Source organism: Plecotus auritus (genome assembly GCF_963455305.1).
Source record: "Plecotus auritus genome assembly, chromosome: 1".
Classification (NCBI taxonomy): Eukaryota; Metazoa; Chordata; class Mammalia; order Chiroptera; family Vespertilionidae; genus Plecotus; species Plecotus auritus.
The window spans coordinates 247,311,299-247,335,815 of record NC_137770.1 but is presented as its reverse complement, the minus strand read 5'-3'; the positions used below and the strand labels follow the sequence as shown (position 1 = coordinate 247,335,815).

Below are 24,517 nucleotides of genomic sequence, written 5' to 3'. Positions count from 1 at the left end.
CTTCACTTACATTTAGAGAAATGTCAACCATTACTGTTTTGTTCTTGGGTTGTCCTTTTAGAGCAAACTAGGTTAAAGTAAACAGTAACTAAAATTTTAAAGGAAGCATGTAGAGAACAGCACTTTTAAAGACTGCATTTCGGTCAGCAGTTCTTTTATTTGGGTTGACTTTTCGTCTCCTGTTATTTTCAGGCTTTGTCTTTCAGTCCTGAAATACTGTCACTTTAAGCTGCTGTTATTTCTATCATATCTTTAGTTTAGAAGGGCAATGTCCAAAACGATTTTTTTCTTAAAAAAAAAGTTTTCTTAAACTGATTCTTTGGCTGTTGGTACCACAAACTATTTTTCTCTTTTTTTGGTATAAATAAACTATTCTTTACAGCCTTGTGGTCCAAGTTCTGCGGCATTGGTATAACATGGAAGCTCATGAAACATGCAGAATCTCAGCCCCCAGCCAGATCTACTGAATCTGAATTTGTGTCTTCCTGTGATTCCTAGACGATTTACAGAGCAGGGCAAAAGTAAGTTTGAAGTTGATCATCTGTCCTACTATATAAAAACCCAGGGTCCGTAACATACAAAACGACCGAAGGCTCGACCAACCGGAAGTCAGTGCTGGATTGCTGTGGCGACCCAGCACTGACTGCCCACTGCTGCGGGTGCTGTGACCCAGCACTGACTGCGAGGGGGCTGTGGATCAGGCCCTAAGAGAGGCCTGGAGGGAGAAGCAGGGTCTGATCCGTAGCCTCCATGGCAGCTGTTGATCAGCCCTTGCCTCTCTCTTTCTCTTAGGGCCTGGCCAGCAGCCGTGCCTCTCTTTCTCTCGGGCCTCCACTGGGGCTGCTGATCAGCACCACCTCTCTGATCAGGCCCATTGATAGGCCCAGAGACACTGACTGGCATAGAAACTGACCAATCAGAACCAAATCTGGGTGAAGTGTGAGGAGCCAATGGCTGCCTAGGAGGCGGAGCTTTTGACACTGACTGGCATAGAAACCAACCAGTCAGAACCAAATCTGGGTGAAGTGCGAGGAGCCAATGGCTGCCTAGGAGGCGGAGTTTTTGACGCTGACTGGCATAGAAACCGACCAATCAGAACCTAATCTGGATGAACAGCGAAGGCAGAACCTAAGGTGGGGGCTGAGGAGGGGTTTTAAGGGCAACAGCTGTTTGGTGTAAGGTGTAAGAAAGCAGTTCAATTTTTTAATGACCGGTTTGGCAGTACAGTGCATATGGCTGGCTATCAGTCCAGATATAGGGATTATGTATTTTTGTCTGCCAAGAGCATCTCCTCCTGCTGAAAAAGGCTCCCCCTTCCCCATTTAAGCAGTCCTATCCTATATAATCTATACTACTAAAAGGGTAATATGCTAATTAGAACGGGTCAACCTGCCATCTTCTGGATGTCCGACTTCCTTCTGGACAAAGTCATGGTGGTGGGGGCCAAGGGAGGGTAGTTGGGGGTGAGATCAGGCTGGCAGGGGAGAGCAGTTAGGGGTGCTCAGGCAGGCAGAGGCAGTTAGGGGCGATCAGGCTGGCAGGGGAGAGAAGTTAGGGGCTAGATCAGGCCAGCAGGGGAGGGCAATTGGGGGTGAGATCAGGCCGGCAGGGGAGAGCAGTTGGGGCGAGATCAGGTCAGCAGGGGAGGGCAGTTAGGGGCGATCAGGCAGGCAGGCAGTCAGAGACAGTTAGGGGCGATCAGGCAGGCAGGCAGTCAGAGACAGTTAGGGGCGATCAGGCAGGCAGGCAGAGGGGTTAGGGGTAATCAGGCAGACAGGCAGAGGCATTTAGGGGAGATCAGGCAGGCAGGCAGGTGAGCGGTTAGGAGCCAGTGGTCCCAGATTGCGAGAGGGATGTCCGACCGCCGGTTTAGGGATCGGGCCTAAACTGGCGGTTGGACATCCCCCAAGGGGTCCTCAATTGGAGAGGATGTAGGCTGGGCTGAGGGACCCGCCCCCCCGTGCATGAATTTCGTGCACTGGGCCACTAGTATATATATAAAAGGCTAAGCAACTGGCCAACTGGCCGGTAGGTATGACGCACACTGACCACCAGGGGGCAGACGCACAACGCAGGAGCTGCTGAGCGACAGCATCTTTGCAGAGTGTCCTCTTGCACTCTGGGACCCCTTGGGGGATGTCAGACTGCCGGTTTCAGCCCAATCCCTACAGGCCAGGCCGAGGGACCCCACCTGCCAGAGGGACCCCACTCACTCTGCAGACGCCCTTTGAGCCCTGGTGATGCCCCAGGTACGGCCAGCCTGGGGGGGGACCATGGGAGGTTGGCTCCAGAGCGTGTCTGGCCCATCTCGCCCAGAACTGCCCCACCGGCCACCTTCTAATTAATTTCCTTTCGATGTGCATGAATCCGTGCACCAGGCCTCTAGTATGGAAAATAATACAATAATAAGTAATAATACAATAATAAGTAATAAGTAATAAACTGGCTTTGCCAACGTGGCTCAGTGGTTGAGCGTCGACCCATGAACCAAGAGGTCACTGGTTCGATTCTGGTTACAGCAATGCTTGGGTTTCGAAAGCTCAATCCCCAGTGGGTGGTGTGCAGGAGGAGGCAGCTGATTTGAGATGTTTCTCTTCATTGATGTTTTTCTCTATCCCTCTCCCTTTCTCTCTCTCTCAAAATCAATAAAAGCGTTTTTTTTAAAAGAATAAATTCTGGCCTACTCACAACTGTAAACCTACTCTTGCCCCATCCTGTATATGCATATTAAGAAGTTAACAGTGCTAACCCTAGCCAGGAGGCTCCATTGGTCGGAGCATCTTCCTGCACACCAGAAAGGCTGTGGTTTGCAGTCAGGGTGTGTACAGGAGATAAGTGATTGATATTTTTCTCTTTCTCTCTCCCCACCTCTTTCTAAAATCAGTAAACATATCCTCAGGCGATGATTTAAAAACACACACACACAAACAGCTAGCAGTGCCAGCCCCAGATTCCCCAGACCTCCTGTTCAAGGACAGTCTTTGCACCTGTGCTCTTGATTCCATCCCTTCTCATCCCTTTGGGGACGCCCCCCCGCCCTCCCCGCCGCGCTTCTGCTACCGCCCACTGTCCTCTTCATCACTTACAGTGTGGCTTAGAGAGGAAAAGCTCTGCGGCCAGATGGCCTTCCTTGGAATCCCAGCCCCGTTGCTTCCAAATCGGCCCCTTTGTCTCGGCGAGTCCAGCTTCCCCGAAGGGAGGACCATGTCTCATTAATGTTTGTGCCCAGCATAGTGGCTGGACATAACAGATGCTCAGTAAATACTGCGTATGTAATATGTTGTTAAAGGTGTCATTCAGTGTTGTATAGAAATAATAGAAATTGAACTACTTGTATGATGATTAGTAAAGGTGCAGCTTAGAGCAAGCACGTCAAACTCACGGCCCGGTCACATGTGGCCCACAACAAATATTTTTGTGGCCCAGCCAATATAACAGTATGTAAGAAACATTTTAATAAAACTTTCATAACTTAATTTTTACAATATCCTGTTATACATAATCCTATATAATAAAAGGCTAATATGCAAATCGACTCAACGGCGGAATAACTGGTTGCTGTGATGCTCACTGACCACCAGGGGGCAGATGCTCAATGCAGGAGCTGCCCCCTGGTGGTCAGTGTGCTCCCACAGGGGGAGCGCCGCTCAGCCAGAAGCTGGGCTCATGGCTGGCGAGCGCAGTGGCTGTGGAGGGAGCCTCTCCCGCCTCCGCGTCAGTCGGACATCCCCTGAGGGCTCCCGGACTGTGAGAGGGCGCAGGCCGGGCTAAGGGACCCCTGAGTTCGCGAATTTTGTGCACCGGGCCTCTAGTTATTAATATTGAACTACAATGTTTGCTAATGACTGACTACTATAATCATGTTGCATTAATTTCCCTTATGGGGCGCACTATTTCTCTCCACTAATACCAGCAGCGAATATTTTAGCAGCCGATGGCCACGTCATTAGTCTTGTACTGACTTGTTTGGTGTGTGCAACAGGAAATATTTTGCTTTTGGAAAACAAGAAAAATAGGTTTATTTGCATTACACTTGTTAATTTGTGCAGTTATTCAGTGTCTGGTAAGTTAATATTCAAGAAAAATATTAATTTTTATTAAAATGTTCTATTGTTTTATGTTAACAATGACTCATTTATTTCAGCCCTTTGAATTCAGCACGTCTCTATCGAAATAAACCTGTGTTTCTACGAAAATTGAAGCTTTTGTTTTTTTGTGGCCACATCCACTTACACCTTGTTTATCGGGCCCGTGTTATCCTTTGAGTTTGACATGCTTGGTTTAGAGATTTAGTAGTTAAAGATGAACATAATTTAGTATCTTTGAACATCATCTATATCTATAAAAGCCTAATATGCAAAGTGTCCCCTCGGGAGTTCGACCGACTGGGAGTTTGATCGCTCGCTATGACGTGTGCTGACCACCAGGGGCGGCGCAGAATGAAGGGAGGCCCCGGCCGGCAGCTGGGGAAGGGAGGCCCTGGCCGGCAGCCGGCAGCTGCTAGGGACCCTACCCATGCATGAATTTCATGCACTGGGCCTCTGGTTTCAAATAAAAGATTGGGGTTAAAAAGAATGTAAAGTAAGTACCTTCTTGGTGCTGGGCACATATTAGCAGACTTAAATTTGTGTCTTTTGGGTATTTTTTAGGTTTATTCACAAAGTAGGGCATATTGACGTTTTCGGTACCTACTATTGAACCAAAAAGGTGATGCTGAAGAGGGTCATTTCTTATTTGTGTGCATAGATGTGTGAGCAGCTTCTCCCTTATTGATCTATTTAGGGAGTCTTTTGAAAAATCACTACTGAAACTTTTTTAGAAAAATAACAGACATCAAATTTCTCCAGGAAAGAACGGTTGTGGGACAGTGTCCTGACTTGAAACTGTCTTGTCAGGTTTTTACTATCTGGTCCTTCAGGCTGTGAGAAGACATAGTAGCGTTGTTAGATGGTTCTGGTGTCTGCTGAGGACAACGGCCAGGACAGCAACGCCATTGGCTGGAGCAAGGTGGCGACGGCTGGCCAGCCAGGGCCCCAAGGAAGCCCCCATGGCGTGGCTCCAAGGGCCAGGCGGTCGGAGGCCCTCACGCGGCCATGTGTCTGTCGGGCTGGTGTCGGCTGTGAAACGCCGTGCACACTGATTCAGAAACAATGCTTCCCTTCGTTTCCATTCTGCAGGGACCTAGAAGATTCTACAATGAATGGTGACGCTCAGGCTGCCGTGGTGACCTCACCACCCCCGACCACAGCCCCTCACAAAGAGAGGTACTTTGACAGGGTGGATGAGAATAATCCAGAATACCTGCGGGAGAGGAACATGGCCCCTGACCTTCGCCAGGACTTCAACATGATGGAGCAAAAAAAGAGAGTGTCCATGATCCTGCAGAGTCCGGTAAGAGCGCTGCTTCTCCACGTATCTTCCTCCTTCCTTCTCCAGCGCTGCCCCTCGGACGTGCTGTTGTGTGTGTCAGTCAGGTCCTCACACGGGCAGCCAGGCCTCTGTCTGCGGGATGATTGCTGCTGAAAGAATCCGTGCAGTTCCAGTCCTCAGGCAAGAGGGAGCAGTCTGTAGTGTCACAAAGGGCAGCTGGAGTTTATTTCTCCTCTTCACTCTCCCTGCTTCTCAGAGTCTTCACTTACTGGCACCTCTTAAAAGCTGCTGTTTCCTCCACAATACCTGGCTGGGTGGGGCACATGGTAGGCCTCGGCAGCGCCTGATTTACTGATTGGTCAGCTTTTGAAGGACACTCACACCCACCAAAGTGTCTTCTGTCTCTAGGTGAAGGAGCTGACTTTACCTTTCCTCCTGGGACGCTGCTGCCCTGTGTACCGCGTTCTGCTGATCTGTTCTCGCTTCACTATCTTAATATTGTGGGGTGCCATTGGCAGATAGTCATTGAGTTTTTTACTCATGTTTGTTGTCTCTTACGTGCTGTTCAAGGAATTGGCCTCTAACTCTCGATGTATTTGTTTGGTTGTTGTTATTCACACATTACTGAGGTGTAATGTACAGTGAAGTACACAGATCTTAAGTGTCCGGCTTGATGAATTTGGACATATATGTAACACCTGTGTAAGCACCGGGATGCAGTCTCAAACTTTGCATTCTGGTTGGAGAGACGCAGGAAGGAACCAAAGAGCAGTTGGATGATTAGGTTGTGTATGACTTGGTTAGGACAGGCCTTCTTTCTTTTTTTTAATCTTTATTGTTGAGAGTATTACAGATGTGTCCCCCCTTCTACCCCCCTCCCCACGGTCCCCCTCCACCGGTTCCGTTCTGCCCCAGGCCTTTTCCACCCTATTGTCTGTCCGTAGGTAATGCAGTAATCTCTCCTGTCCCCTCCCCTCCCGCTTCCCTCCGAAATCCGTCAGTCTGGTTCTGTTTTATTCATCAGTTTATTTTGTTCGTTGGATTTCTTGTTCATTTATTTTGACATTTAGATTCAGTTGTTGATAGATGTTTATTTATTGCCATTTTATTGTTCATATTTTTTATCTTTTTTCTTCCTCCTCTTCTTCTTCCTCTTCTCTTTCTCTTCTTAAAGCCTATCTGAGGAAGGAAGGTGAATCTGAACCAGCCGTGGGCAAACTACGGGCCGGATCCGGCTGTTCTATCCGGTTCTCTTGCTCTCCCCTCTGCTCCTTTACTTTGAATTTATATTAGTTCACACAAACACTCCATCCATGCTTTTGTTCCGGCCCTCCGGTCCAGGTTAAGAACCCATGGTGGCCCTCGAGTCAAAAAGTTTGCCCACCCCTGGTCTGAACTCTGAGCGAGGGGAAGGAGCTGGCTGCTGTGCAGGGGGCATGGGGAGGAGCATTCCAGCTTGAGGGAGGGGCAAACGTGCATTCCCAGGACCAGGGCATCGGTGGGCTCCAGGGTGTGAGCAGAGGAGGCACCGGGAGGGAGGTGCAGGGAGGGAGGTGCAGCGGTTGGAGGGAGGAGGGAGCAGGTCCTGGAAGGCTGGGGAAGCTCAGGCCAGGGGTTTGTTTTGCACTCAGAGCACAGCAGTTACTGGAGGGCTGCAGACAGGAAAGACGCGACTCCGTTTTACAGAACTCTGTCTGGTTTTGGTGTAGAGAAGACAGTGCATCCTGTGGGCAAGGGAGAAAGCCGTCTTCCAAGCAAGAGGTGATGGTGGCTTGGGTCAGGGTGCTCCTGTGGAGGGGAGAGGGCTAGACTCGTTTGAGTTTCATTTTGAATGAGGGATCAATAAGAGGAAGAGGGGAGAAGAAAAAGGAATCGGTGCCACATCTAGACTTTTGGCTTGAACAGTGTTCCTACATGAAAGCAACAGATCACTAGGGATGGAGTGTCAGGCACTGCAAAGGCAGTCAAGTCCCCGCACAGTTACCGTCTCAGTGCGACATGGGGTCCTGGAGCAGAGAGGACGTTAGTGCAGAGTGTAGTGTGTGTAGCACATGCTTAGTGTATGTTGAATTGAGCTTCCCTTAGAGCTGTATGTGGATTTGAAAACCATGGGAATAGATTGGTTTTTCAGGTGGAGAGCCCGTGAGGGCAGGGAGCTGTTTAATTCAGCTTTTGCATGCCCTGTGCCCAGCACACTCTGGGAGAGTTAGTGGGGCCGTCTGTCTGTGTATCTCTTTACCTGCTCCTGTGCATGTCTGTCTGGATCCCTGCAGTCTGCATTGCCATCACAGGTAGCCCAGAACCATGTGTCAGTGATACAGTTTTTCCTTGCAGTCAAAGGCCCTGCCAGCTTTCCCCTCCCTCCTTGACTACCGCAGAAGTGATGGATGGCATTAGGTAGCGTGGTGTGGTAGGCAGGGGCTCCTGGCTCTTGGCATTCTTTTATGCCATTGAATTGACGCCGAGGCATTGCTTTTGTTTGCTTCCCTCCAGTGACAGGCGTACTCAGCCTGTCCCTTCGCAATCTCTCTCTTCAGCTCAAGCGGTGAGACTAGAAGTAAGGTTAACATGGAACCACACAGCAGCCCCGGGAGTGCTCATAATCAGGTCGGGATGATCAGTGAACGCAGACTTTCACATTAAATATTATGTATCATTATCTGACAATATTTATTTCTTTATAGGATATGTGAAAAATTTTAATAATTTTGGGGGAAATTATACATTATGTGTATTTCAGTAGTGACTTCATGTGAAAATTCCCATCAACCCAACTTATTAACCTTTCTGCCTAATTTAGGATTATTTTATAAAGGATGAGTATTTTGGGGTTTCTTTTTTAACATTAATTTTAAAAATGTATTATGAAGAAAATACTGAGAAGCGTAAAGTAGAACATGAAAGTTACTAGTGATTCTGTCACAGAATTACAATGAGCATTTTGATGTATTACTTTTAGTCTTTCTATGTTTACATATGCATCTGCTCTTAAAAAAGATGCATGTGTAAGTGAATAAAAAATCTGATGAACAGAACAAACTGGTGAATATAATGGAATCAGGGGCATAGAAAGGGAGTGGACTGACAATTCTCGGGGGGGAAGGGGTGTGGGGGGTGCGGGAAGAGACTGGACAAAAATCGTACACCTATGGATGAGGACAGTGGGGGTGAGGTAAGGGCAGAGGGTGGGGTGGGAACCGGGTGGAAGGGAGCTATGGGGGGAAAAAAGAGGAACGATTGTAATAATCGGAACAATAAAGATTTATTTTAAAAGAAAAAAAAAGAACTTAAAAAGAAAAATAAGATGCATGTGTGTTCTTTATAACCTTTTAACTCAGATATATATCAAGAGTACATTTATGCCATTTACTTGGTCTTTCACGTTGAAAGTGCGTAGCATTCCATTGCCCGGTGCAGCGGTCGCCAGCTGGGGGTCCGAGAGGCCCGAAAGGTTGGCGGCTGCTGGTCAGGTGGGTCCGCGGATTTCATTAGTCTTCGGCTGTTTCACCCGTGGACGTCACCTGTTTGCCATCTGTCAGTACTGCTGCGGTGAACATCCTTACAGATAAATGTTGAGCACGTCCCTAAGTGTTTCCTTAGAAAGGATTCCGAGGAATAGGATGCCTGCTCAAATTTTTAAGCGTTTATATTGTTAAATTCCTTCCAGAAAGAATGTACCAATTTGTGCCTCAAGTAGTTATATGTGAGAGGATCCATCCACCTTCCCAGGACTGGTTGAAAACAAGCAGCAACTCAGTCTGCGTGAAAGTTACCCTTGCCTTCTCCAGAAACAAAGGAAATGGTGTCTCACTGTTGGAATTTACCGTTTACTAGGCTTTCTGTGAAGAGTTGGAATCGATGATACAGGAGCAGTTTAAGAAGGGGAAAAACCCCACCGGCCTGCTGGCATTACAGCAGATTGCAGATTTTATGACCACAAATGCTCCGAGTGTCTACCCGGCGGCCCCACAAGGAGGAATGGCTGCCTTGAACATGAGTGAGTACCCCCTGACTCTGTACGTGCTGTCGTTTCCCAGGAAAAATTTCCTGAGATACATGGAATATATAGAATGGAGGTTTGTGAAAATTAATGTGTTTTAGTAAAAAATAGGCTGTAAGCCTGAAAACGTCTTGAATGTAGAGGGGGCTCCTCTTTTATGAGCCAGTGAGACTTATTTCTCAGGCAGATGACTTTTACATATGTATTTATTTATACACACACACACTCACACACACACACACACACACTCTCACACTCACACTGAGTGGCCAGGTTATGATGATCTCTGAACGCATAATAATCTGGCCACTCAGTGTATATCCTATATAATAAAAGGCTAATATGCAAATTGTCCCCTCGACCAGGAGTTCGACCAGCAGGCAGGCCGGCCAACCACCCATGTTCCCTCCCCTGGCCAGGCTGGCTGGATCTCACCCATGCACATAATAACCTGGCCACTCAGTGTGTGTGTATGTGTGTGTGTATATATATATGTATGTATATATAGATAGAGAGGAAGGGAGAGGGAGAGAGAGAAAAATCAATGATGAGAATTATTGATTGGCTGTCTCTTGTATGCCCCACACTGGGGATCGAGCCTGCAACCTGGGCATGTGCCCTAACCGGGAATCAAACAGTAACCTCCTGGTTCATACCACTGAGCAACACCGGCTGGGCCACATGACTTTTTATGTGGCTTCTCAGACCCTGTGTGAATTAAACTAAGCAGAAATAATGGTTGTAGATAGCACATTGATTTTGCCTGAACTCATTTCAGCCAGGCCAACGTTTCTTACCCACCATTCCTCACTGCTGCTTGCAAATAAATGAGAAACAAAAATTCCAAAAGAAAGCCGGAGGGAAAATGATGGATTTATTGGGTGCATGTGAGAATGTGAGCAAAGAATGATGAGTTGTGCAAAGGTGGAGCCCAGGGTCCCTGGAGCATCAGTTAGTGTGACCCCTGTGACTGAGCCGGTCAAGCTCTGGTGGTTCTAGTGGGTGGTCTGCTGCTGAGCGACCAACATCAGGTCTTGGTTTCCGTTAGGTCGCCTGGCATTTGCTGTTACCTGTCCGTTCCGTGGTGTTCTTAGAGGCGGACTGACGTGCACCAGGGTCATAGCTCACTCATGTCTAGAGACATTGAGTTGACTAGCGCAAACCTCCCTCTCGAGGTCAAATGGTAGTAAGTAAGGTTTTCACAGGGATTCTGAATGGAGTCCAGTGACATTTCTTATGAATTAGATAAGAAAAGAATAATGCAATATAGTTCCTTGCATATTGTCTTCTAATCAGAGGTAAAGGAAATTTTAGTTTAAGAATGTCATACCACAAAAAGAAAGGAAGAAAGAAATCTAAACTTAGAAACAAATTTTAACTGTTTTTGTAAAGTATAGCATATATAGATGGCATAGAACAAATGACATATAACTCACGCATGATTTTAAGGTAAACACCTTTATAACCACCACACAGGTATAAACCGAGATTTATTTACCAGTCACCCACCCTCTTCACTATTAACCTCTTTTTTAAAAAATATGCTTTTATTGATTTTTAGAGAGAGAGGGCGGGGGAGGGAGAGAGAAACATCAGTTCATCCACATCTATCAGCTGCCTCCTGCACACCCCCTGCTGGGGATCGAGCCCACAACCCAGGCAGGACTGTTACCTCCTGCACAAGCCCCGACCGGAAACGGGTCAAACCTGAAGCCCAGGCACTTGCCCTTGGCCAGGAATCCAGCCCACAGCCCCTCAGGGTAAGGGCTGCTGCTCTAACCTCGGAGCATACTGGCCAACGCTGTTTTAGCCATATTTTCTTGAATTGGTGTTTAGTATGTATTCTGTCGCTTTGCTTTTGTTATGTGCATATTGGATTTTCTTGGTTTGTCTTCTGTAATTGTCACTTTTCCTCAAATCGTTTTTATCCCTTTCATTTCCTTGATTTTTAAAAAATTATTTTTCACTTTTCTCCAACTTTTTGTTTAGCAAATTATTTTTAAAATAATTATTTATTTATTTATTTATTTTCCTAATTATCTTAAATGTTAAATGTGTTTTTCACTTTCGTGAAAATGCCTTTCTCTGCCTTGTTATGAAATAATAGGGTATCGGTTTCACCTGTTTTGTGGACGTGTCTTCTTGTGTGCTTTTGTTGTCGGCAGGGATGTGGTTCTGCCTTTTTGTATAATAATTTTTGTATCGTGTGAGCATGCTGTTTTTGTGTTTGTGTTTACATGAAACCAGTTTTCCTGGCGGAGCCTTGCACAGGAAAGTTTTTCCAAAGTCATGGCTCTAGGTCGGCAAACTCATTAGTCAACAGAGGCAAATATCAACAGGACAACGATTGAAATTTCTTTTGAGAGCCAATTTTTTAAACTTAAACTTCTTCTAACGTCACTTCTTCAGAATAGACTCGCCCAGGCCGTGGTATTTTGTGGAAGAGCCACACTCAAGGGGCCAAAGAGCCGCATGTGGCTCGCGAGCCGCAGTTTGCCGACCACGGTTCTAGAGCGCCCTCTTGTTTTGCGTTTGTGAAGTGCTGAAAAATGGCAGCTGATTTAATGAAGTCTGGTCTGTTCTTCTCCAGGGCTTTTATGGGGATCGTTTCCCCTCCCCTCCCCTCCCCTCCCCTCCCCTCCCCTCCCCTCCCCTCCCCTCCCCTCCCCTCCTCTTGTCTTCTCTCTTCTCTTGATGGTCTGTGGTACTCAGTTTGGGTCTTTTGGTTTCTATAAATTTCTTAGTGTGCGACTTCGTCCTCAGAGACAGTCATGGGCAGTTAGTGTGGACTAAAGTGTGCGGAGCTCCTGATTTCAGCTGCCCTTCTGAACCGGGCCGCTGAGCTTCCTAGGGAGTTCTTTTATTATTGATTGATTGATTGATTGATTGTCACTCCTCTCCCGAGGATACTTCCCAGTGATTTTTAGAAGGAGTTGAAGGGACGGGGAGAGACAGTGAGAGAAACATTGACGCGAGAGAGACGTATTGATTGGTTGCGTCCTGCATGCACCCTGACCAGGGCCAGGGGTTGAGCCTGCAAGGTAGGTATGTGCCCTTGACCAGACTCGAACCCTGGACCCTTTAGTCCTCAGGCCAGTGCTCTATCCTCTGAGCCAAACCAGGTAGGGCCCTGTGAGTTCTGTTGGTTCTTTGGGAGTCCCAGTGGCCCATGCTGATGTCACGCCCTCTGCCGGCGACAGCCCTGCCCCTGTATTTCCTGGCTCATGGGCTTACCTTGTCGTTATCTCGCGTGTCGTGGAGATCGTCTTTGGGTTTGGGTTTGTTAGCCTCGTTGCTCTCTTTAGTTTTTGTGTGGGCTTGGGATAGAGACTTAAGAAGATTCAAAAACAGTTTTGTCCCTGACCTTAGAAAAACATTCACCCGTTCCTCATGAGGTTTGATGGTAGTGGTCAGCTGTGCAGATAGGTGTTCCTTGCCGAGTTGAGGATGTTCCCTTCTATTTCTAATTTGCTGAGAGCCTTTGTCCTGAGTGGATGTTGAAATGCTTGTTCTGCATCTGCTAAAATGATTCCGTGGTTTTCCTCTCCAGTGTGACATGGTAAATTACACTGATGGGTTTCTGAGTGCTGAGCTAACCCTGCATTCTTGAGATAACTCCCCTAGCCATGATGTGTTCTTCTCATGTTGCTGGATTATGTACTAAACTTTCGTTAAGTAATTGTCAGTCTGTGTTCATGAGAAATGCTGGTCTGTCCCTTTCCTGTGACGCCGTGTCTTTGTGTGGTTTGGTGTCACGGTAATGCTGGGCCCGGCAGAGTCAGCTGGGAAGTGCTCCGGAAGAGTTTGTGTAGGACCGGTGTTACTCTTTCTTAAACGTGTGGTACAATTCACAGGGAAGTCATTTGGGCCTGGGAATGGGCTACTCAGAATATCTGTTTCTCATGGAGTGAGCTTTGGTAGCTTGTATCTCTTAAACAACTTGTCTGTTTTATCTCAGTTAAAAAATTTGCTGGCATAGTTATTCATACTACCCCTTTATCCTTTTTTATATTTTTTAAAAATGTTTTTGATTTTAGAAAGAGGAAGGGAGAGGGAAAGAGAGATAGAAACATTGAGGAGAGAGAAACATCGATCGGCTGCCTCCTACACACCCCGGCTGGAGATTGAGCCTGAAACCCAGGCATGTGCCCTGATTGGAAATCAACCGGCAACCCTTTGGTGCACAGGGCGACACCCATCCACCTGAGCCACACCAACCAGGGCCCTTGATTCTTTCAGGGTCGGAAAGATGGGTATGATGGCGCCTCTCCACTTCTTCACACTGGTAATTTATAGTGTGGCTATGTTTTGTGGATGAGTCTGGAGGCGTATTTTATTTTGTTTTCATTATTTTACAAGAGGCCCAGTGCACAAAATTCATGCATGGGGGGGTCCCCTCAGCCCAGCTTGCACCCTCTCCAATCCGGGACACCTTGGGGGATGTCTGACTGCCGGGTTAGGCCCGATCCTGGGGATTGGGCCTAAACCGGCAGTTGGACATCCCTCTTACAATCCTCGACCGCTGGCTCCTAATCGCTCGCCTGCCTGCCTGGTCGCCCCTAACTGCACCCCCTGCTAGCCTGGTTGCCCCATGCAGCCTGCTGTTCAGTCTTTTGGTCGTCCCTCACTAATCCCCCTTCCAGCCTGGTCGCCCCATGCAGCCTGCTGTTCAGTTGTTTGGTCGTCCCTCACTAACCCCCCTGCCGGCCTGGTCGTAGGCAGCCATCTTGTGAGGGCGTGAGGGTCAATTTGCATATTACCTCTTTATTATATAGGATTTCATTTTTAATCTCAAGACTAAATGATTTTCTCTATTTTTCTGTTTGAGATCTGCTTTTACTTTTATTATTCCTATTTTCTTTTAATCTTGGATTTAATTTACTCTCTCTAGTTTTATAAGGTAGAAATCTAGATTATTAAAAAAAATTTCTTAAAAAATAAATGTTTAATATTGTAACTTTCCTTCTGAGCTTTGCTTTATTGCATCCTACCTATTTTGCTGCCTTTTTGTTAATTGATTTCAACTTAATTGTATTAATGTTGGAGAATATGGTCTTTATGAAATTGTCTTTGAGTTTTTAAGACTGACTTTATGGTGTAGTATGGAAGAGTAATATCTCAGAACTGTTATTATTTGATTTACTTTTGGTAAGACATATTAAATCTTCGTGCTTTGTATTTCTTTGTCTCAGGTCTTGGTATGGTAACTCCTGTGAACGACCTCAGAGGATCCGATTCTATCGCCTATGACAAAGGGGAGAAGTTACTGCGGTGTAAACTGGCGGCATTTTACAGACTGGCAGACCTCTTTGGGTGGTCTCAGCTTATCTACAATCATATCACAGTGAGTACCGGGTGAGATAGTAACTGATAAAGGGACCTGCGTGGGTCTGGTCCCACCCACCTCTTCTGTTCAGGAGAAGGGGGAAGCACTGAGCAGAAGTAAAGCTTGGACGAGCTTCCTTCTGATTCCTGACTGCAGAGTCTAAAAATCTGAGAACTAGCCAGTTTGAATTAAAAATTAGAGAACAGTAGTTCTTTAGAACTCCTTTCTTGCATGCTAACTTAATAAAAGAGTGTTTAGCCGAAACCGGTTTGGCTCAGTGGATAGAGCGTCGGCTTGCGGACTGAAAGGTCCCAGGTTCGATTCCGGTCAAGGGCATGTACATTGGTTGCGGGCACATCCCCAGTAAGGGGTGTGCAGGAGGCAGCTGATCGATGTTTCTCTCTCATCGATGTTTCTAACTCTCTATCCCTCTCCGTTCCTCTCTGTATAAAATCAATAAAATATATTTAAAAAAAAAAAAAAGAGTGTTTACCAAATACAGGCAGTTTTAAAGATCTTTTTATGCCTAAAAACCTAAGAATGAAGCTATTTTCTTTCCATCTCTTATTTTACTTCTTTAGCTACTCTAGTTTTAGCCGTTTTCCAACATTATCAGGACCTTTATTTTCTTCAATTCATTCTTACAGTCAATATTTACTCGGCGTCTGCTGTAAACATTTCTTGTTCTGTACCAAGCGGTGTGCTCACTCTGGGGTTCCATCACTGAATGAAACCTGCTCTGCTCTGTGGGTCTTCGCTTCTGCAGCCAGTCGGTCTGCCCGTATTCACGCCCCGTGCTGTCCAGCTGGAATGCACGGTCCATCACGTCAGGAACACTTTGTCCACACCGTCCTCTCCCTCCCTGGACCAGAGCAGCCAGATCTGCCTGCAGAGAGCCTCACAGCAGAGCCACTGGCCATCTCCATACATTTGCAACCCTGGTCTCCAGGGGACCCCTCCCACGGCCTGGCAGCTGGAGGGAGCCATCCCTCACAAGCTCACTCATACTTCCTTCGCCCAGCAGGTGACCCTGTTGTGTCACAGAGAAAATGGGCACTCCTTACTGATGTGTGAACCCATTCTCTACTCCTGACACTGCTTCAGTGGCCCTGCCTGTGCCCAGACTCGACTTCCGGCCTTGCAATTCCATTCCCTCCTTGCCTTCTTCGATTCCGAAGGCATTGCCAGGTGTTCGTTTGCCTTTCTCTTTTGTGGAGATGGCCTCTTGGAATTGTTTCCTTCCTTGGACTTTTAAACTTGTTCCAATCTTGGTTTTTCATTTATTTTTAGTTGGATATTTTAAGTTATTAATATAGTTCCTGCTTATAGTTACAAGTGTTCCTTACACAGATGGCTAAAGGGGAGTTGTAACTGCCAGTACTCTGCTCTCCCTGAGGCAATAGTGCTAGCAGCCATTTAGATGGTTTTGCCCTTTTCTCCACACTCTATGCACACACGCACACGCACACACCCCACATGCACATGTGCACACGCACACGCACGGACACATGCGCACACGCACAGACACATGCGCACGCACACACAGGTGTTTTTACGTGTGGACTCAGCCTGTGGTGTTCAGTTCAGCTCCAATCTGGACTCGAAGGAACGCTAAATCTTGCAGGTGGTGGTCTGGAGCGCACCTTTGTCACCAGTGCACTGTGCTTCTGGGATGGGATATAGGTCTTTGCCAGAGATACCAAGTTACCTCCTGTCTGTTCTGCATGTGGCCACTAAAGTGAACTTTTCAAAATGCCAACCTGATGCCGGGGTTCTTGTCCCAGCGTTACAAAGGGTTCAGCAATCTGGAGAAAGGGGCTGATGCGTAGATGATTAAGAAGGAGTCCAAGGACGAAAGATAATTTTGAAAGGCATTGGGGGTCAGAGGATCTTCAGCTAAAGGAACTAAAGACTCCTTCCTCGAGGGTAGTGTTGGGGACGGGGGGGAAAGAGATCAACCGAAGGACTTGTATGCATGCATATAAGCACACCAATGGACACAAGACACTGGGGGGGTGGGATGAGGGCATGTGACAGGGGGTAGGGGAGGCTGGGGGAAGGTCAGTGGGGGGAAAAAAAAGGAGATATATGTACTAATATATGTAATACTTTAAACCAGTGGTTGGCAAACTCATTAGTCAACAGAGCCAAATATCAACAGTACGATTGAAATTTCGAGAGCCAAATTTTTTAAACTTAAACTTCTTCTAACGCCACTTCTTCAAAATAGACTCGCCCAGGCCGTGGTATTTTGTGGAAGAGCCACACTCAAGGGGCCAAAGAGCCTCATGTGGCTCGCGAGCCACAGTTTGCCGACCACGGCTTTAAACAAACAAACAAAAATACTCCTTCATGAACTCAGGACCCTGCTTTTATTAATACAATTTGTCCTAAGGCACGGTGGAGATAATACATTCAAAGGGTAGGGTATCAAAGGATATTGTCAGTTTGGGGAACAGCCTACAGCTGTTCAGGTGTTTGGCCAATAGGAGGCAGTAAAATGCCCTGAGCTGTCTGGCAGCAGACAATCCTATTCAGGTTTGGGGGAAGTGCCGTTTAGCAGTTCCAACAGGTAAACTACATATGTGGCTCACCCTTGTTGAGGCGCCCAAGCTTCACCAACCTTTTGGTGAAACTCTTGTAATGATTACATGTTGGAATTGGTTTCCGGCAACCTGACCCTGTCGTGTCCACACTGTCATGTTTGTAGAATGCTACCCCACCCCAACTCGTCCTCTTCGTTTCTCCCCGTAGCAGTGACCTCAGCCGTACTGTACATTTATGTTCGTCGTCCACACCTGCCTCAGTCTGCATCAGCTCCTTGAGGAGCTCCTGTGTGTCTCATGCTGTGTGTGCCCAGGAGCAAGAACTGCTGGGCACCGAGTAGACGCACATGTCCTCTCGGATGAACGACTGCGTGGAACACCCGGCTGAACTGAAAGTCTGTGCCAGCCAAACTGTCCCACAGAACTCCATGGTGCCTTTTGATGTTTGGTCAGTGGGTCCAGTTAGCCCTCCACAGCTGCCAGCTCTGCTCCGTGTGCCTGCATGGAAGGGGCCGGCATCGGTGTAGAGATGTAATGTGTGGATGTAATGTGTAAAAATTAGTTCCATGAAATGTCACAGCTATGATAGGAAACGTGATCCTTGGCTTTAATAACATCGTCTCGTTCTTCGGAAGTTTAAAAATGTTTACCACCAGTCCTGTTATGAATGCTGTGTAAATAAGGTTGAATCGCTTCAATTGCTTGTGTCCCGCTCCCTGCCCCCCCCCCAATTATTTGGGACTTTGGGGCTAAATACTGAGTAAAAATTAAATTGAATTTACCAAAACATTTCCTTTATCTTGTGAACTAGAGAATCTTTGAGGAGGAAAGTTTGTGTTTTTAAATTATTTATGGCATCCTTTTTTGTTACAATCTAGGTGTTATCATATAGACGCTTAACAGAAAAGAACTGTTAGCAGTATTTATCAGTGTAATCAAAGGTGCTAACAAGTCATTGTGCCCTTTCTTTGAACAAGTACCATGGGATTTTCGGCTAAAGAGACTGAGAAATGCTAACAGGTGTTAGAGGGTTAGAGGCAATTGTCTGAATTAGATCTGATTTAAAGAAGTTGGTGTCAAGAGACAGGGTGGCCCAATTAACATATGGGTTGGGTTTCCTCTCTTGGTGGCAGTTGGCTGCTGGCAGGGTTTTTCCATCCCTTAATTCGTCTTGGCTCAGCTCCAAGGTGGTCTGGAGCCCACCTTTGTGGCCAGTGCACTGTGCTTCTGGGGTGGGATGGCTGTCTTTGCCAGAGATACTGATTTCCAGTGAGTGACCTTAAGATGTGTGACATTAGAGTTTGTTCCTTGTACACAGAAGGGGCATTCATCGTGAGGGAGGCCATGCAGGAAAGGCGGCAGTAGTCCACCGGGGACCGAAGAGTGACGGAAATGTCCCTTTCCCGTCCACTAAAATATGTAGATCTGTAAAGCACGCTCTTAGAAATAATGTGAAGGAGCTAAGTGAAAGACGAAAACATGGTATACAGATACATTTATTATAGCCTTGTCTGAAATAATAAAAAATTTTAATTTTAATTTATTTTTCTCTCTTTTTAATTTTAATCCTCATCCGAGGATATTTTTCCATTGATTTTTAGAGAGAGTGGAAGGGAGAGGGAAAGACAGAGAGAAATATCAGTGTGAGAGAAACGCATCGATTGGTTGCCTCCTGCACGTGCCCTGACCAGGGTCCAGGCCGGGGAGGAGCCTGCAACTGAGGTACGTGCTCTTGACCCGAATCAAACGTGGGACGTTGCAGTTCACAGGCCGATGCTCTATCCACTGAGCCAAGCCAGGAAGGGCAGCACTGAAAAACTTCCAGAGTCCAACAGTAGGCGGGAAGTGGCTCAGTTATTCAGCATCAATCTGAGGGAACGTTGTTCACCAGCAGGGGCTCTGAACGTGATCAGGCAGCACGGAAGCACTCCTGCTTGTGGTTTTGTGATGGCTCATTGTCCTACCGGTTTTGAGTTCTAAAACAGATCTGTTAGACTTGTAAAAAGTGAGCTTTAGTTCTCATTGTCATGTACCGGAGGAGTGCAGTCTTGGTGCATGCCACTGGCTAGTTATCATGAATGTGACCAAGATGCACTTCCTTACGTGACACACGACCGCAGTAGAAGCTCTGTGCCGTATAGATGTTCGCCAAGCCTGTGAGTTCGTGGCCCCAAAGCGATACAGGTGATTTCAGTTGAATTTTGCTCTAACTCAGTCATGTCCCTACAGACCAGAGTGAGCTCCGAGCAGGAACACTTCCTCATTGTGCCTTTCGGGCTTCTCTACAGCGAAGTGACTGCATCCAGTCTGGTAAGAATGGCCTTTCCCTCTTGGCGTCATGACTGTGTAGGTCACGTCACTTCATTAAACCCTACCCCTTCTGATCCTGTGAGACGTGGAAAAGCCAAGGAAGAAGAGAAGTCGTGTTTTGTGTGATTAACTCACAAAAAACCTTCACCAGTAGTTACAACACTAACATTTGGTTTAAATGATTTTAGCTAGGGTAATTTGAAGTCCCTTTGACATTGATAATTTTTGTTTTCCTATTTTCAGGTGAAAATCAACCTGCAAGGAGATGTTGTAGACCGTGGGAGCACTAATCTAGGCGTCAATCAAGCTGGCTTCACGCTGCACTCGGCCATCTATGCCGCGCGGCCGGACGTGAAGTGCGTGGTCCATATTCACACGCCTGCAGGGGCGGCGGTGAGTGGCCTCGCGCTCCCACTGCAGTTTGGAAGCTGTTGAGTGAGAGGCTCTGCACATTTCCCCGCAAGTGCCTCTTGTTGCACATAAGTCCTTAGACCTAACTTCGTTGGATTGAAAAACTTGTTACTCACTAAGCTTGACTTTTTTAAAAGACTTTTTTCTTTTAAGGGGTCCGTATACTGAAAAACCCGTGAGTCTGAAAGTGCCCATTAGACTTCCACAGTAGAAAATTAGAGCGTGGTGACAGTGGAGGGCAGATTTCAGTGTGTGGAACACTGGGGAAGTGCAGAATGACAGCAGTAACTTGGCCGGCCTTTGTTTGAGAGGAGGGACGGCAGGGTGGGTGGTAAGTAAGGGTGCGGTGGGCTCAGGAAGGGGTGAGTGGGACTCGAGGGCCTGGAGGGTGCTGATGGGCCGTCGGGGAGGAGCCCAGGCTGCACCATGACTGGGGAGGTCAGAAGAAGGCGGCAGTTGGGGCAGGAGGGCACTATAGTGCCGGCTGTGGAGAGCAGGCCTCCAAGCCCACAGCCCTCCAGGGGCCTGCCCAGCCCATCACCCGGCTGCGTCCTGCTGGGTGCCCGGTCACCCTGACAAAGCCCAGACCGCTCAGGCTGAAAAGGAGCGTGCCGGTTGCAGGGAAGTCCTGTGAAAATGGCACACTGTCTGGAATGGGCTTTTCATCACCAGTCTCATACTTACGTGACTTCATGGGCTTGTGTGTACAATAGATGACCTAATGGACTCAGTAATGCTGAGTTTTAATATCTTCTTAAAATTCATTTTTTATTTTTGTTCATCCTCGCCTGAGGATATTTTTCCATTGATTTTTAGAGAGAGTGGAAGGGAGGGGGAGAGACACAAAGAGAGAAACATCGATTGGTTGCTTCCGCACATCCCTTCCTCCCCCCTGCTCCCTCTCGGCAGAGGAGGATCCAGCCTGCAACTGAGGTACATGCCCTTGATCAGAATCGAACCTGGGACCCTTCAGTCCAAGGGCCAACGCTGAGCCAAACTGGCTAGGGCTTGATTTTTAATCTCTTGATGTTTGAATGTCATGCATGTTGATTTGTTTAAGTGAGTGAGTGATCTGGTTTATTTTACTTTGAATATGTGGTTCTTGATATCAACATCAGTTTTATTAAATATATCATTCTCTGAAGGATGTAATTTTTTCTTAAAACCCAAGAACCATTAGAGAGGTACCTTTGAGAATATGGCTATAAGCAGCTACCATGTAATTTGTTTCAAAAACTATCAAAAGCTTACTTTGTAAGGAAATTTCTTCTTGTAGGTAAGGAAGTTTCTTAAAGCTGATACTGTGAAAGGAATTAAATATTATATTGCCTTTTTTGTGGTATTGTCTTTCTTTACATATTTTTATTGATTTTAGAGAGGAAGGGAGAGGGAGAGAGAGAAACATCAATGATGAGAGAGAATCATTGATCAGCTGCTTCCTGCACGCCCCCTGCTGGGCATTGAGTCCACAACCCAGCCATGTGCTGACCAGGAATTGAACAGCAACTTCCTGGTTCATAGGTTGATGCTCAACCACTGAGCCACACTTGCAAGGTTAAGTTAGTTTTGTTTTGTTTTGTTTTTTACCTAAATAAATGTAAAGAAACTGTACAGTATAATTATCCTAAACTTGTACAAATTTGCTCTTATCTGATTTTCAGGTGTTTCGGTCCCACCTCAGTCTAACCCGCACACACAGCCGTAGAGGCCGTTGCCTGTGCTCAGGGCCCGGGGCTCACCTTGTCATTAAGTCTGAGCTCACAGAGGCTAGCGTCAGGAGGAGGTCCAGGAAGACATGGACTTCCTCTGGGGCTCTCCCAGCTTAGCCTCTAACTGTGCACTGCACTAAGACCCAGAGTAATTTTTTTAAGCTCATGGGTTCATTTATTTCTGAGAAGAGAACAAAGTTAACGCTGTTCCCCTTTTTCATTTCTTCGAGGAAAGCGTCTGCCCTGTCACCAGCCAGCGAGGGCTTTCGCTCAGTGTGACCGCTTGCTCTCCAGGTCTCCGCGATGAAGTGCGGGCTCCTGCCCATCTCCCCGGAGGCCCTTTCCCTCGGAGAAGTGGCTTACCATGATTACCATGGCATTCTGGTTGATGAAGAGGAAAAGGTTTTGATCCAGAAAAATCTGGGTCCTAAAAGCAAGGTCAGTAGGCACGTAACCTGGCGCTTCCATTATGGAGGGAAGGAGGAGAGCGGAAGCACCGGTGTCCTTCCCTCCACGGAGCGCTCGTGTTCCCCTCAGGTCCTCATCCTCCGGAACCACGGGCTCGTGTCCGTCGGAGAGAGCGTCGAGGAGGCCTTCTACTACATCCACAACCTCGTGGTTGCATGCGAGATCCAGGTCGGTGCTGCGTGCTGTCTGCGCTGGGTCTAGGCTTTGCTGGTGCTGGGCTAGGAGACCTCAGGCTGCTCCCCCGGCCCCAGTACCAGGCCAGGGGACCTCAGGCCACGCCCCCCACCAGGTGGGGCTTGACAGGGGACTTCAGGCCGCACCCCCCACCCCAGAACCTCAGAGGCTGGTTTGCAGGATGAGTCTTGAGCTCTCTGCCAAATCTGAGCTCGTGGGTTTGGAAATGGATCAGGGCAAATGCCATTTCACTGATTTAGTTTGGCAGACGGTGGTTTTTTTTCTTTACGGAGCACGTGGGTACAGTGTGTGCCAGCCCCTGTGTCAGGTGCTTTACATACGTTACTGCATGGGGTTCACTTGACCCTCCTGGCACTCCTTTTGGAAAAACGGGAGCAGCGAGCTGGAAGCTTGCCGCAGTCTCACGGCCGTGAGTGCCACTTACGCCACTCGGTGGCAAGTGCTGCCCAGCCCCCGTTGGTCCTCCTCACTGGCGTCTGCGGCCGTGCCTTCCCCTTTCTGCTTCACGTGCTCTTGAAAAGTACGTTATTTTACATTTCTCCTCCAAGTAGGTGGGCCCAGTATTTTCTTCAGGCTAAAGAAAAACTTCTGAAAATAACCTTGTTTTAAAAAAATTCATTATGGGTTTATTTATTCATTTAAAATATTTATTGAGAGAGAGGGGGTGGGGGGAGACTTGTTGTTCCACTTATTTATGTATTCACCAGCGGCCCGGTGCACGAAATTCATGCACATTAAAAGGGGATTAATTAGAGGAAATAATATTGCTATTTGCCCTTTCTCTATAATAGAAGTGTCAGAGATGAAAGAAAATTAGTAAAATGTATATGAAAACCTTCCTCCTGTCAGAGTCTGGGGCACACCACAGGACCCAGAGTCAAGTCCCCGCCCACCCACATGTGCCTCAAAATTGTGTGAGACCCAGACCTGGCCGCGCACCCCGCCCCCCCATAGGGATAGATCCATACCTGGCTAGTTCCACCCTTGTTAAGCCCCGCCAGGCAGGGAACGTAGCCTCAGGTCCCCTGGCCCGGTGCCAGGACGGGGGGCATGGCCTGAGGTCCCCCATCAAGCCCCGCCAGGTAGGGGGGGGCGCAGCCTCAGGTCCCCTGGCCTGGCACCAGGAGGGGGGGAACAGCCTCAGGTCCCCTCTCAAGCCCCATTGGCAGGGGGGTGCAGCCTCAGGTCCCCCTTGGGCGGGGGGCGCGGCCTGAGTTCCCCTGACCCAGCACTGGGGGTGCACCTTGAGGTCTCCTGTCAAGCTCCGCCAGGCAGGGGGGCGCAGCCTCAGGTCCCCTGGCTTGGTGCTGGGGCAGGGGGGTGTGGCCTGAGGTCCCCTGGCCTGGCACTGGGGCTGGGGGAGCAGCCTGAGGTCCCCTAGCCCAGCACCAGGATGGGAAGCACACCTTGAGGTCCCCTGTCAAGCCCCACAGGGGTGGAGGAGGGTGTAGCCTCAGGTCCCTGCTGATTGCTCGTTAAGGCTCCTTATGGGAACTTGGCCTCAGCTGTGGGTGCAGCCATCTTTGTGACGGAGTGATGGTCAATTAGCATATTCCCTCTTTATTAGATAGGATTGGCTGATTCTTGTATGTGCCCTACCTGGGAATAGAACCCACCGCCTTGGTGTATGAAGGTGATGCTCTAACCAACGGAGCTACCCGGCCAGGGCTGAACATAGCCTTGTGATTCGTCTGTCACTGTCCGTTCTGCATTTCTCATTCTTACACTCAGGGATTTGACATTTCTGTGTTCGTGGTTTCTCACAGTCACCTGTGCTCTCAGTAAGGAGCTCAGACCGTAACGTTGGCTTGTTTTGAAAAGGTTCGAACTCTGGCCAGTGCAGGAGGGCCGGACAACTTAGTCCTCCTGGATCCGGGAAAGTACAAAGCCAAGTCCCGCTCCCCGGGGGCCCCGGCAGGGGAGAGCACCGCCTCGCCTCCCACGTGGCTGATCGGTGAGCAGGAGTTTGAAGCCCTCATGCGGATGCTCGACAACCTGGTAAGAGCGTTGCTACCACCTCGTGGTAGGGGCTCCTTGTAAAGCACAGCCGTGGTGGTGTGGGCTCCAGTGAGGGGGTGCTGTGGAGTGGCTATCCTCATGCAGTGTCCGAGCGCTGGCTCCTGAAACATCACCAAGCAGCACTTCTAAGCTAAATCACCGTGACGTGGAGGGAGAATTCCTT

At 47.9% G+C, this 24,517-nt stretch overlaps 1 protein-coding gene across 9 annotated transcripts in view; it reads left to right on the top strand.

Annotated features, from left to right (window-relative positions):
* The window catches only part of ADD1 (adducin 1), an 85,400-nt gene that overhangs the window by 43,710 nt on the left and 17,173 nt on the right, over nt 1-24,517 (top strand). For all 9 annotated transcript variants that reach the window (XM_080681184.1, XM_080681188.1, XM_080681181.1 and 6 more), the window contains exons 2-9: nt 5,178-5,391; nt 9,205-9,367; nt 14,563-14,714; nt 19,472-19,552; nt 19,796-19,945; nt 21,967-22,110; nt 22,210-22,308; nt 24,157-24,333. In XM_080681184.1, the coding sequence (XP_080537310.1) occupies nt 5,197-5,391; nt 9,205-9,367; nt 14,563-14,714; nt 19,472-19,552; nt 19,796-19,945; nt 21,967-22,110; nt 22,210-22,308; nt 24,157-24,333 (1,161 nt within the window). In that variant the 5' untranslated portion in view covers nt 5,178-5,196. The remainder of the gene's footprint in view (nt 1-5,177; nt 5,392-9,204; nt 9,368-14,562; nt 14,715-19,471; nt 19,553-19,795; nt 19,946-21,966; nt 22,111-22,209; nt 22,309-24,156; nt 24,334-24,517) is intronic.